The 12,822-nt window shown below is 36.9% G+C and overlaps 3 protein-coding genes across 4 annotated transcripts in view; 2 read left to right on the forward strand and 1 right to left on the reverse strand.

The window, feature by feature from the left end:
- The window catches only part of LOC130509481 (protein NOI4-like), a 4,998-nt gene extending 1,849 nt beyond the window's left edge, over positions 1-3,149 (forward strand). Inside the window, exons 1-3 of one of the 2 annotated variants that reach the window (XM_057005559.1) lie at positions 1,603-1,651; positions 2,531-2,728; positions 2,813-3,149. In XM_057005559.1, coding sequence (XP_056861539.1) covers positions 1,646-1,651; positions 2,531-2,728; positions 2,813-2,857 — 249 coding nt within the window. In that variant the 5' untranslated portion in view covers positions 1,603-1,645 and the 3' untranslated portion in view covers positions 2,858-3,149. Of the gene's footprint in view, positions 1-1,602; positions 1,652-2,530; positions 2,729-2,812 lie in introns of those variants that run through there. The other variant, XM_057005558.1, reaches the window with a different exon arrangement.
- A 1,040-nt stretch (positions 3,150-4,189) lies between these two features.
- LOC108847156 (WEB family protein At5g55860) lies at positions 4,190-6,824 on the forward strand. The gene is made up of 3 exons (XM_018620341.2): positions 4,190-4,368; positions 4,581-4,796; positions 4,888-6,824. The coding sequence occupies exons 2-3, from the start codon at positions 4,617-4,619 to the stop codon at positions 6,661-6,663; spliced, it is 1,956 nt and encodes a 651-aa protein (XP_018475843.2). The 5' UTR covers positions 4,190-4,368; positions 4,581-4,616; the 3' UTR covers positions 6,664-6,824.
- Positions 6,825-6,883: 59 nt separating this feature from the next.
- On the reverse strand, positions 6,884-9,329 carry LOC108847157 (serine/threonine-protein kinase D6PK). The gene is made up of 3 exons (XM_018620342.2): positions 9,129-9,329; positions 8,030-8,783; positions 6,884-7,950 (listed from the first exon to the last, which is right to left on the reverse strand). Exons 2-3 carry the CDS (start codon positions 8,668-8,670, stop codon positions 7,089-7,091), a joined length of 1,503 nt encoding a protein of 500 aa, XP_018475844.2. The 5' UTR covers positions 8,671-8,783; positions 9,129-9,329; the 3' UTR covers positions 6,884-7,088.
- Positions 9,330-12,822: the final 3,493 nt, after the last annotated feature.

Genomic DNA, 12,822 nt, shown 5'->3' on the forward strand with positions numbered 1-12,822 from the left:
GTATATACAAGCATATTAAAAGGTTAAATTTATAAGCAAATACAATATAAAAGTGATCAATAATAAATAAAAAAAAATTAAATTTATTAAGATGTAATTTTAGTTAGTGCAGGCATCTAACAAAAATAAACAACCAACACATTTAAAATATATATATAAATATATAAATCATAATTTTATAACAATATTATCTATTAACAAATTTTAAAAAACACACCCGGACGGACGCACGGGTACGGAATCAAAATAATTTATATGGAACCATCACCTATCTATTTGTAGTTTTTGGTTCAATCTAACAATACACCAATCGTGAAAAATCAAATACACTTCAATCAAGAAACTCAAAACTTTATGCCAAAATTTGCAGTAAAAATTAGGTAGATTTATCATTTGAGTGAAACTTCAGTATATTTCTTGATTGTTTTAGAAAGAACTCGCAAGGTAAAAAGTCGGCACCACAAAAGATAAGGAAGAGATACATAAATTTTTTTGTTAAAAAAAGATAACAGAAATTTATAAAGAAATGAGAAAAACTCGGTAAAAGAAAAATATGTTTCTATCTTTTTTTCCGGGGAAAAAATAATATATGGGCTTAGATTCTGGTATAAAGGTCCACAATAGACGTTCTTAGGTAACTGTAAAATATAAATGTACCAAATTTTTAACCATAACAAAATGGCTCAATTTATTTACTTAAATTAGGCTTGCTAAATTAAATTTGCAAAAATATATACTTATTTTGAAAGTTTAATTTTGGTAACTTTGTTTCATTATTATTTTATGTTTCTGTCTAAATAATATATTTGTTTTATAAAATCTCATAATAAAATGAATTTTATATCAATTTTAAATCACAATATTTATAGTAAAATTTAATACAACCCACATATATACGTAAAACTCTAATATTTTACACTTTAATGTTTAATTTTCCAAACGAAATGAATAAAAACAAACTAAAAATATTATAGTTTATAAATGAGCGCTAAATAAGTTGAACAAGACACACCAATATCAAAAGTCAATTAACGTATGAATCTATAACAAGAAGATAAATAACGAGTATCTTTTTTTTAACAAAAAAAATTATGTATCTCTATCCTTATCTTTTTGTGGTGCGACTTTTTACTTTGCGAGTTCTTTCTAAACAATCAAGAAAAATAAATATACGTTGTTAAAAGTGAAATATATAATTTTGAAGAACAAACACCCGCACGGGAGTGCGGGTAAAAGCTAGTTAATATTAAAGCTACAAGACAAAACAAAGCCAGCAAAGTCACTTGCTTTGCATCGGTCGGAACCAAACATGTTAGCGCTCAATTAACAGCCGTAGCCCAGCTCAAGGTTCCGTTATAAACCAAAAAAGCGTCACGAAACTTGGACTAACTCCGTTTATATAAACCGTCACAGACATCGCATCGAGAAGGCAGAGTAAGGATAAACTCATAAAAGAGAGAGAGAGAAAAAAAGAAAAAAAGAGGAAAAAAAGGAAAGTCTGTCTCTCTCTCTCTCATCTGCGATCAATTGTGTTCTCACACTTTCCCTGGTTTTCTCGGCGGCTTTCCTCATCTCCTTTTTCTTCGAATCGTTTATTTCCATTAATTCTCTGGGATTAAATCTTCCTCCCTTTCTTCAGACCCCTATGTCGGTACGTTCAAAAAACCTCAAATCTTCTTAAAATGATTTCTATTCTGTTTCGCCATGTTATGCTAGATAGAGAACACACGATTTCGATCGGAGAATAGATGTGATGTTTGTGATTCTGATGAGCTCTTGTCTTGTTCCTGGATCTATGTTTTTTTCTTATACGTTTAAAAGTTTCGATCTTAGCTATCTGATTCAGAATTCGATTTGATTTAAGCTTAGATTTATTTAAAACAACTTGGAGGAGTTCTTTATTTGAGGTTTTGATTTGTATAATAGCTTATTATTATGTTTTGAAGGGTTCTGATTTTTGGATTGAGATGAAATAGTTCTGAATTTGATAGTCAAGAGGCATAAAACAAAAAATATTGTGTGGCAAAATGTTTTTTTTTTTTTTGGCCTTGTGCTTATTTTGAGACAAGATTTGATTTTCACTACTAGTTCAACAAACTTAGTTTTTTTTTTCTCACCTAACAAAAGAATAGGTGGATAAGAACTTTTTGAATTTCTCTTATGAGATTAGTTTTGGTACTCTCTTTGACTTGTGGGTGTTTATACTGTTTGCTAGAAAAAAAAATGGAAGGTTGATTAGTTTTGGGTCGTTGTAAAAACCTTTTTTTCCTATCATGACAGTACTTGATTGTATAACTGGTTTTCATTAGTTTAAGTCCTGTTTTCACATTTGCTTGGTGAGCCTTTGTTATAGAAATGTCATCATACACTTAAACAACATGTGAATAGACAAATTAGTTTTATCTATTGGCGCAAGGGGTAACACATTTGAGCTTCATCTAATAGACATTATGTATTGGTTTGCCCAAAAAAAAAGATATTATGTATTGGTTTGTCACCATTTTTGTGGGTTTCAACATCACATGAACAGGACAAAGGTCGTCCCTTGCCCAAGTTTGGTGAATGGGATGTGAACGATCCAGCATCAGCTGAAGGTTTCACAGTCATATTCAACAAAGCTAGGGATGAGAAGAAGACCGGTGGCAAACCCGGATCACCTGGTAAATCCACTGATGGTCATGCTAAGTCCGGAGGAGGAGGAGGAGGTGATCCTAGTAAACCCCAGCCCGTAAGTTTCTCTTCTCTATCTTCGTCTTCTCTTCTCTCTTTCCATCCATGGTCACACAAAAATACTGTTTCTTTTTGGTTTCAGAAAAAATGGCTCTGCTGCATGCAATCTCCAGCTGTGGACTCCTGAATGACACAAAGATGGATTTTGCTTGCCTCCCCTCCCCTAAAGAAAAGTCACATTGCTTAGAGATCTAAAGCAATGATATTTTATGTTTTTATTGTCTTTCTTGAAAGTACCCACAACAACAAAAAAAAAAAGGTTCCTAAGATGAGTTTGGAGCAACCCACTTTTAGTATCACGATTATGATTCCATTTTCTTTGAAAGTCGTTTGTTCTTCTTAAAAAAAATGCTGTAAAATCGTGTTGCCACTGTATCTATTATGTAATGCTTCTCATATGGGTCGGTTTTTTGGTTTCATTTTATGGTTGATTTTATCATTTATTTACGACCAACAAAAATATTATATATATCTATTGTGTTGTAGTGTTGATCCTTTTGTTTTGCCACGAAAATATATGAAGATCCATTGAATAAAAATTTGAGAACCCCTCTGTTCAAGTGGCTCTTAATTGCTTCCTGCTCTGTTGTTACAACAGAAAACACAGACATGATGAAACCAAACACATGGGAGGAAGTTGGTTTATATTGATGAGCTTTACTGGGAGCTTATGGTGGATAGATACCTTCTGTAAAATGTAGATATTTGTATTAGTAAAGATTTTCTTGTCTCGTTTTCAGTGGATATACAATTAATTTCGAGCTTTGCTTCTTTTTGGTCAAAGTGAGAAAAATAGGCGCATACTATTTTGTGATGATCACAACTATCAAAGGAGAGGTGGATGGATATTTTTGTATTCTCTCGTATAAAATTGTGATATGCAAACACCAAGTGGAGGCAAATTACAAAGAACAAAAATCATTGTCAATATGATCATCCTTGGAGGTCTTGGCCCCAATTCTGACTAGTCAACAATATAGTAGTATATAAATTAGATCTATATATATTTTTTAGCATTACATGTCGTCTAGCTCACGTGTGATGTGAAAATAGTTCTTTGAATTTTCCCATCAACCTCCACGCAATTTCTTTATTTTTTTCTTCTGGAATTTACCAACTTTCTCTTAATTATATGGATTATGGATTGGGCCCAGAGCATATGAATGATGAGATGGGGTATCGAACGATTGAATTATTTTTTTAAGTAGTTACTTATTAAACGAGTAACCGTTCTTTTTGGCACACTTTACAGCTTAGCTAAATCACTTAAAAACAAAATTAAGTGTGGTCCATTAAGAACATAGCCTTTAACTCTTGAAGGCTTTATGGATCTCAGTTTCTCACGAAGTAGCTAAATAAAGCAACACTAATAGAGAGATTTACTCGCCGTCCAAAAATAAATTACCATTAGGTTTCACCTTTGACCAAACAAAAGCTGCCATTTGTCAACCAAATACACTTCCCTCTCTCTCTTTCTCCTGGTTTCTCTCTCATCGCCACTGACTTTTGCTCTCTCTCTCTCTCTCTCTCTCTGAAGAAATTCAAAACTTCATCTCCTTTCCGTCCAAAGCTCTAATCTTTCCCATCTCTTTTCTCCTCAGAAAAGCGATTAAAAACTTGAGTCCCCGGAAAGATCAGGTAAACGAATTCGATAGTCTTTAAAGGTTCATGTTTTCGATTTATAGCCTCTCTTTTGGTAATCGATTGATACGATCTGTGCTTGCGGATTCTTACTGATTGTTAGGGTTCAAAAAAGGAATAGTCTTTTATTATTAAATCATTATTCCCCTTTTAATAACATCTTCTTAGGGTTTTTGATTATTGCTTAAACTGTTTCTCTCTGTGATTAGGTGGTGACTGGTGAGTCTGTTATAAAGAAAGAAAAAATGGTTGCTAAGAAAGGAGGAGGAGGTAAAGATTCATCTTCTTCTTCTTCAGAGGTTGGTGAGATTGACACAAGCGCTCCTTTCCAATCCGTTAAACATGCTGTTAACCTCTTCGGTGAAGCTGCCCTCTCCGCTGATAAGCACCCTCTCATTCGTAAACCCAGTCCTCAATCCGCTGAGGTTAAAACAAAAAATAAACACTCTTTTGATTGATTTGATTCACAAACAGTTTTGTTCAGAGTTTGTGTTTTGTTGTGTTGTGGTTTTGCAGAAAGTTTTGGTGAAGCAGACAGAGCTTCACTTGGCGCAGAAGGAGCTGAACAAGCTGAGGGAGCAGGTTAAGAACGCTGAAACAGTGAGAGACCAAGCGTTGAGTGAGCTGGATTGGGCTAAGAGGACCGTCGACGAGCTTACTCGTAAGCTCGATGCTGTTAGCGAGTCGAGAGATTCTGCTAATAAAGTGACCGAAGCAGCGGAGAGCCGGATCAGGGAAGCGAAACCAGAGAGTGGCTCTGTCTCTGTGTGTGGTAGTAGTAGTAGTGGTGATGATGATGAGTATGGGATGGTGTGTAAGGAGCTTGATGCAGCGAAGCAAGAGCTGAGGAAGATCCGTCAGGTTTCTAACGAGATTGCGGATACAAAGAGTGTTGCTTTGACCAGAGAAGAGGAAGCTAAGGAAGTGAGTAAAGTTTATTCTGAGAAGATTGAGTTGCTTAGAAAGGAGATAGAAGCTGTTAATGGATCTGTTGAGGAGACTAAGCTTGCGTGTTCTCAAGCTCGTAAAGAACAGTCTGAGATATTCTCGGAGAAGGAGATTCAGCAGCGGACGTATAAAGCTGGCATGGAAGAATCTGCCAAGAAGCTACTCGCTTTGAGGAAAGAGTTTGATCCTGAGTTTGCTAAAAAGCTTGAAGCGCAGCTTACTGAGACTTATAACGAGATAGACGAGTTGCAGAAGCAGATGGAGACTGTGAAAGCATCTGATGTGGATTCCGTTAATGGTGTGAGTTTGGAGTTGAACGAAGCGAAGGGTTTGCTAGAGAAGTTTGTGGAAGAAGAGAAGTCTTTGCAAGAGTCGGTGGAGTCTCTCAAAGCAGAGCTGAAGAATGTGAAGACAGAGCGGAGTGAAGTTGAAGCGAAGGAGGGTGAGATCGAATCTGTGGCTGGAGATCTTAACCTGAAGCTTAGCAAAAGCAAGAGTGAGCTAGAAGAATGTGTTGCGGAGGAAACTAAAGCAAAGGCTGCTTTGGAAGATATGATGTCAACTTTGAATCAGATATCTTCCGAGACAGAAGCTGCTCGAAGAGGAGCTGAGGAGATGAGAAACAAAGCCGAGGGGTTAATGAAGGAAGCTGAAACCGCTCATCTCACGCTCGAAGAGACAGAGCTAAACTTGAGGGTCGCTCTAGATGAAGCCGAGGAAGCAAAAGCTGCCGAGGCAAAGGCGCTTGGACAGATAAAGTCAATGTCTGAGAAAACAGACGCTGCCCGTAAGTCGACATCATCCGAGTCTGGAGCTCAGAGCATCACACTGTCTCGGGAGGAGTTCAACTCGCTGAGCAAGAGAGCTGAGGTGTTCGATAAGTTGGCGGATATGAAAGTGGCGGCTGCACAGGCTCAGGTGGAAGCAGTTAGAGCTAGCGAAACCGAGACACTGAAGAAGTTAGAGACTACACAAGAGGAGATTGAGAAGCTGAAGACCGCAACAGAAGAAGCACTGAAGAAGGCAGCTATGGCTGATGCTGCTAAGAAAGCAGTCGAAGGAGAACTCAGAAGGTGGCGTGAAAGAGATCAGAAGAAAGCAGAGGAAGTGGCCTCGAGGATCCTCGCAGAGGCTGAGGCCAAGATATCCGCTGAGTCATCACCGCAACATCATTACAAAGCTACTAATAAACAGAAGCCTATCCACAACAAACTGGAGAAGACAAAAACCTCTGTGGTATCAAAGAAAGTGCTTTTACCTAATCTAAGTGGGATCTTTAGTAGAAAGAAGAATCAAGTGGAGTGGGGTTCTCCTTCTTATCTCCCTGGTGAGAAACCCATTTGAGATGTATGCTGTCTTTTCAAGATTTGAGAACTTTTATTGTTGTGAACAAAGAAAGCTTTGTGATTTTAGATCAGAAGCAGTTGCAGCTATGGTCTATAATGTGAAAAAAAAACTGGTTTGTTGGTGTAAATTGGATCAAATCTACTTCGGTTGTTTTGTTTCGTCTCCTTGTGTTGTTGTAGCTGAGGAAGTTATGTATAATGTTGAGAAACTGATCATATGGTTGGTGTCTAATAACATTTTAACTTCAGAAGATGTGGTACAGAGACTGTCTCAGATTGTTGAAGAATGATACAAATCTCATAACTTGTTCAACACGTGAAAAGAAAAAAAGAAAAACACTAAACAGATTCTGAAGAATTTGCAAAGAAACAATAAGAGGCATCATCATCAAATCGTGTCCACAGTTTCTTGCAAGAACACATTCAGAAGAAATCAAACTCGAGATAATTGCTCTGATCAGTTCTGACGCTTGTAGATGCAGCAGCTGGTACTACAGAAGGACTACAATTCACCGGTTCGAGATCAACCGGTTTAGGAATCTCAGGCGGACTAGCACACCTAACCAAAGCCCAGTTCACTCCTTCAAAGAAAGGATGCTGCTTAATCTCTGTTGCTCCACGCTTGTAAGCTAACCTATGCTGTGGCTCCTTCACAAGCAAGTTCCTTATCAAATCTCTAGCTGCAAAGCTGACAACCGGAGACTCAGGGAACCTCAAAGGCTGACCAACCACATTGAAGAGCGTCGCTCTGTTTCCAGACCCTTTGAACGGCGTTTTACCAAACAACAGCTCGTAAAGAAAGATCCCAAAAGTCCACCAATCAACCGCGCTTCCGTGTCCTTCACCTTTGATGATCTCCGGAGCCAAGTACTCGTGTGTCCCCACAAACGACATGGAACGGGCGCTTGTCTCAGCAACGAGCTCTGGTAAGGGAGTCACTTGGTGGTTACCGTTGTCTGTTTTCGGTTTCTTGTCTTTCTTGGATTTAGAGAAGAACCGAGGACCGAAGCAGGACGTGGGAGCCATCGAGATGCAAGAAGGCTGCTGTATGCAAGATGGCTGCTGCGAGCAAGAAACCGAACTCTTTGACAAGCCTTCGGATCCGAGATTGGTTGATGATCTGACTATAGAGAGGCTAACGGTACATCTCAAGGAGAGATCGAAATCCGAAAGCATCACGTGTCCATCATCTCTCACAAGAACGTTCTCTGGCTTCAGATCACGGTAAATGATCCCAAGCATGTGTAGATACTCCATTGCAAGAAGCACCTCCGCTACATAGAACCTGACAAAAACAGTAAACAAGAAGTCAATACAATACACAGAAACAGTTTTCTTGGGATACAAGATACTCTGATTCTTACTTAGCTGCTTGCTCGGTGAAACGTTTCCCTGGCTGTCTCTGTCTGAGCGTATGCAAGTCACCACCAGGACAAAACTCCATAACCAAACAAGAGAACTTCTCAGTCTCGAAATGACTATACAACGTGGGAAGAAACGGGTGGTCAAGACACTGCAGTATCTCCCTCTCGGTCTGAGCTCTGAGAAGCTTCTTCCTGCTAGCCAAAGCGGTTTTGTCCATAACCTTCATGGCGAAGTAACACCTCGTCCCGTTCAACTCCGCGAGATGAACCGTTCCTATGTCCCCACATCCTAACCTCTTCAATAGCCTGAAATGGTTCAAACCCAAACCGCCGTGTTTGGTTCTAACGGCTTGGATGGCTTCCCATCTAACGTCGTTGGCCTTGTGTGGTTTGTTGATGCTGCTGCTGAAGCTGCTGCAAGTGCTCTCGTCGCTTATGTCGCTGCTCGTGCTCGGTCTACATGTGCTGCTCTTCCCGCTCTCGCCTTGCTCGCTGGTCTTGTTGTTATTATTATTAGCGGTTTTGCTGTCGGTACTTGGATCGGCTAAGGACAGAGTGGAAGATACTTGATCTGCTAAAGTGTTGGCTGAGATAGTGTTAGTGGAACTGGTGAGTGATCCTTCTGGAGTCTTGGAGGCCATTGGTGGGAACTAAGCAGAGCAAAGCTTTGATCTTTGATTCAGTTTTTTAGAAACCAATTGTTTCCTCCTTGGCTCTAGCCTCTAGTGATCAATATTGCCATCAAAGAGTGGACCTGATCCAGTCATCAAACAAAACCATGAGATTAATGAGAAGATTGAGAATCAATAAGATCAATAATCACGGATCTTACTAACTAAGCACCAAATAAGCTCTAAAAACAGAGTCTCTCAACAACGTATTGAGCTGATAGGATCTTGAATTCAGAATCAAAATCAAAACTTTTCAATTGAAAAAGTTGGAGTTTTTCTTCTCTCTCATAGATCTCGTTAAAGTAAGAAGAGCAAAGTAAAGGCCTTTTGGATCTAACGAGAATCAGAGAGTAGAGCCCAGAAAAAATAAAAGAAGAAAGGAACAGAGCTTTACAGAGAGAGAGAGAGAGAAGTTAATTAATAGTTACCTTAGAGTTGAGCGATTGAAGAGATCACGAGATACACCGTTTCTACGGAAGGATTAAGCAAAGGGAAGAGGGAGAGAAACAGTCACTGTTCATGTGACGCTGTAGAGTGAGATAGATAGAGAGAGAGAGAAATGGACACGTCCCCTTGCTTCCATTGAAATGGAGATAGAAGAGAGATGGGTGGGGTCTCTACACCATGAAAAGAGGGACGAGAGAGAGAGACTGATGGGTTGGGTTACATAAAATATTGAATATTTTATTTTTATTTTGTTTTTGAGGGATTTCAATTATTTCGATGTGTTTTTTGTTTTCTCCAAATTAATATGGGCATTTCTACATTCGTTCGGAATACAGATTGATTTTTCAGGATATTGAATTTTTTGAATTTTAAAATTTAGCTCTAGTTTGAATATTACAAAATTTTGGGTTGGATTTAAATCTGCATCCTTTCAGATCCATGTCGATTTAGTTTTAATGTATAGAAACCTAAACTAACTGAATAATCAACGTATTTAAAACGAGTTTGGATAAATATCCAAACTAATCTTATTATACAATTCGTTTTCAGATATTTTGTATTCAAATTACCTAAATATATCCAAAATAACTAAAAATATACATTAGACGTTAGACATTGAGTATTTTCTATTCAAAAACTATTCTATTTTATTCATAAATACTCAAAATATAAAAATAATTAAGATATTTAATTTATGATTTAACTTAAGTTATTAAAATAGTTATAAGTATAATTATAATTAATATTTTTAAGATATATATTTATATTTTGGATATCTTAAAATATTTATTTGGTTTTCCATTGAGGTCTGATTCAAGACTAATTCTTCGAATATAGTAATTTAGGGCACATTTGATTATTTACCCTAAGTCCAATCGAATTTGAAATCTATTTTTGAATCGGTCTCTAGAAAAGGTTCAAATGGAAGTTGACAAAACACAAGATTGTTGAGCATTAAAAACACAAGTAGGTATAGTTTGTCCGTTTAGTTATCTCAATAATTCACTTTAACATCATGCTCTTAAATCCAATAACGACATCATGGTCTTAAATCCAATAACGACCATTGCTACACGATCCGCTTGGGACGTGGAACAAGCATGACAATTCCATTTTTAGAATAAAAAAAGCATCCAATTACAACAAATTATAATTAACTAATTTTCAGTATCCAATTGTTAAAAAGGTTTATAAATTAAGATAAGTTTTATTTGGAAAGAGATTTCTTCTATGATGATTTAGTTAATCTGGATGTTTTAAATGATAATATTGTTGCGATTCTAGATCAATTCCCGTTTGAAGCTGGCTCTCTACCGGTAAGATATCTTGGTCTCCCTTTGCTAACAAAGAAAATGACAGTAAGAGATTATAACCCTCTCATCTCTAGAATCAGAACTCGGATCTCATCGTGGACTGCAAGACATCTCACTTTTGCTGGTCGTCTCCAGCTAATTGGTTCGGTTATCTATAGCATAACCAATTTCTGGATGTCGGCTTTTAGCCTTCCGAAGATGTGTGTTCAGGAAATTAACAGCATATGCTCGGCATTCCTCTGGTCGGGACCATCTCTGTCGACTCATAAAGCAAAAATAGCTTGGATAGATGTTTGTAAACCAAGAGAAGAGGGTGGACTTGGTTTGAAAAACCTATCTGAGGTTAACAGAGTTACTTACTTGAAGCTTATTTGGCGCTTACTGTCTGCGAGAAATTCTCTATGGGTGAAGTGGATTTGGAAATACCTCATAAGGAAAGGATCGTTTTGGAGTATAAGTGAGAAGAGTAGCTCTGGGTCATGGATATGGAAGAAACTTCTTCGTCTAAGATCTGTAGCTTCGCAGTTAACTAGAGTGGAGGTAAATAACGGCTCTGATACATCTTTTTGGTTTGAAAGATGGTCTCCACTGGGAAGTTTGATTGAGATAACAGGTGTGAGAGGTTGTCTAATCATGGGTATTCCTATAAACTCGACAGTGGAAAGAGTTATTCAGACTTACAGAGCAAGAAGACACAGATTTCAAATCTTTCAACAAATTGAGAAGGAGATTCTTTGTCTGAGAAGTCAAGGGCTTAACCATCAGGAAGATACTTGGTTGTGGAAGCGAGAAAATGGAAATTTCAAACCAGTTTTCTCTACTTCGCAGACGTGGAACATCACAAGAGTTCAGTCTCCAAAAGTGATATGGGCTAAAGGTATTTGGTTTCGAGAAGCTACTCCAAAATTCTCTTTTATTGCCTGGCTTGCGATTCATAACAGGCTAGCCACGGGTGATAGGATAGTCAAATGGAATCCTCAAGCTGTAACTACTTGCTGGCTTTGTAGAACGGCTATGGAAACCAGAGACCATTTGTTCTTTGATTGTGATCACTCAAGAGAAGTTTGGAAAGGCATCATGGGGAAACTTGCGGGTCACAGGAGCCTTTATCAAGTCGCAGGTGATTCAGGTCCTGGTTACCGGTCTAAGCGAGAAAATTCCGACTTTCTTGTTTAGATATGGCTTTCAAGTGGTGATATATGCAATCTGGCATGAGAGGAATAGGAGGAGAGTTGGAGAAGATTCTCAATCAGCAAGTTGTATGAAGAGTAGGCTTGATAAAATGGTGCGGAATAGGATTACTACTTTGAGAAAGAGACCGGGAGGGAAGTACGATAAAGCTATGGAAGTATGGTTTAGTAGAAATTAAGCTTGTTTTCTTTTGTTTAAAGCTTTCGGTTTTGAGTTAAGTTTTCTATCTTGTGCTTAGAAAATGAAGCAGTTGACTCTGTAAACAAGTTTTTTTTTATTTGAATAAAATTTAAAATTCTTTAAAAAAAAAAATAATAAATGATAATATTTGATTTTAGTACATTTCAGTACTTAGCTTGAGTTTCACTTTAGCATTTTGAAGCAAATTTTCGTTATTAAAAACCCAATATATAAAGTGTTCAAATGATCAACACCTTAATGTAGCTGCTAACTCTTTAGTTTTCTTTAATTTTGTTTTCTCTAAAGTCAATCAAAATAATTCCCGATGATGAGCTTGCTTTTATAAAGTTATTACATGTAACTTCTTTTTTCATTTTTTCATTTTCTGATTTACTTATGTGGTAGGTAGTGTAAACTTATGGCCAATTAATCACTGTTTAATTATAGGTTATAATGCTATACTAGATCTTGACCCGTGCGTCCGCACGGGTACTAATTTTCGATTTTAATTTTTTTATTTATACTAAATGATGTATTTATAATATTTGATCGTTTTATATTGACTAAGCTAGAGGTTTATATTTGGATGCTCACTCAAATTTGATTAAAATCTATTCGGATTTGAGTTTTTTGAGTTTAAAGATTCCAGCTGTATTCGGTTGTTTATAAATTTTGGTCCCGGTTTGATTCGGATCTTTACAGGTTTGGATAATCCGTTTAAATTATTTTTAAATTTTCAAAATTTATATATACTCTATATTTACCTAAATCTAAAAATAAAAATAATATAACATATAAATTTGAATAATATAAATCCATTTGGATATTTATCCAGTTTAGGTTCAAATTTGGTGATACTTTCTCGTTTAGATTTGTTAAATGAAGAGTTGATATTATAATTTCCATAAATTGTTTGTCCAATAAAAAAGTATTTTTTGAAACTGATAAAAATATATATTTTCGACATTGATTTAATGGAAAAGTAAATGAA

Source organism: Raphanus sativus, chromosome 3 (genome assembly GCF_000801105.2).
Source record: "Raphanus sativus cultivar WK10039 chromosome 3, ASM80110v3, whole genome shotgun sequence".
In the NCBI taxonomy this organism is placed as follows: Eukaryota; Viridiplantae; Streptophyta; class Magnoliopsida; order Brassicales; family Brassicaceae; genus Raphanus; species Raphanus sativus.

Coding starts and splice junctions, on each gene's coding strand:
- LOC108847157 (XM_018620342.2), bottom strand. CDS start 8,670: ATGGCCTCCAAGACTCCAGAAGGATCACTCACCAGTTCCACTAACACT. Junction 7,951..8,029: donor TTCACCGAGCAAGCAGCTAA/GTAAGAATCAGA, acceptor TGTTTTTGTCAG/GTTCTATGTAGCGGAGGTGC.
- LOC108847156 (XM_018620341.2), top strand. CDS start 4,617: ATGGTTGCTAAGAAAGGAGGAGGAGGTAAAGATTCATCTTCTTCTTCT. Junction 4,797..4,887: donor CCAGTCCTCAATCCGCTGAG/GTTAAAACAAAA, acceptor GTGGTTTTGCAG/AAAGTTTTGGTGAAGCAGAC.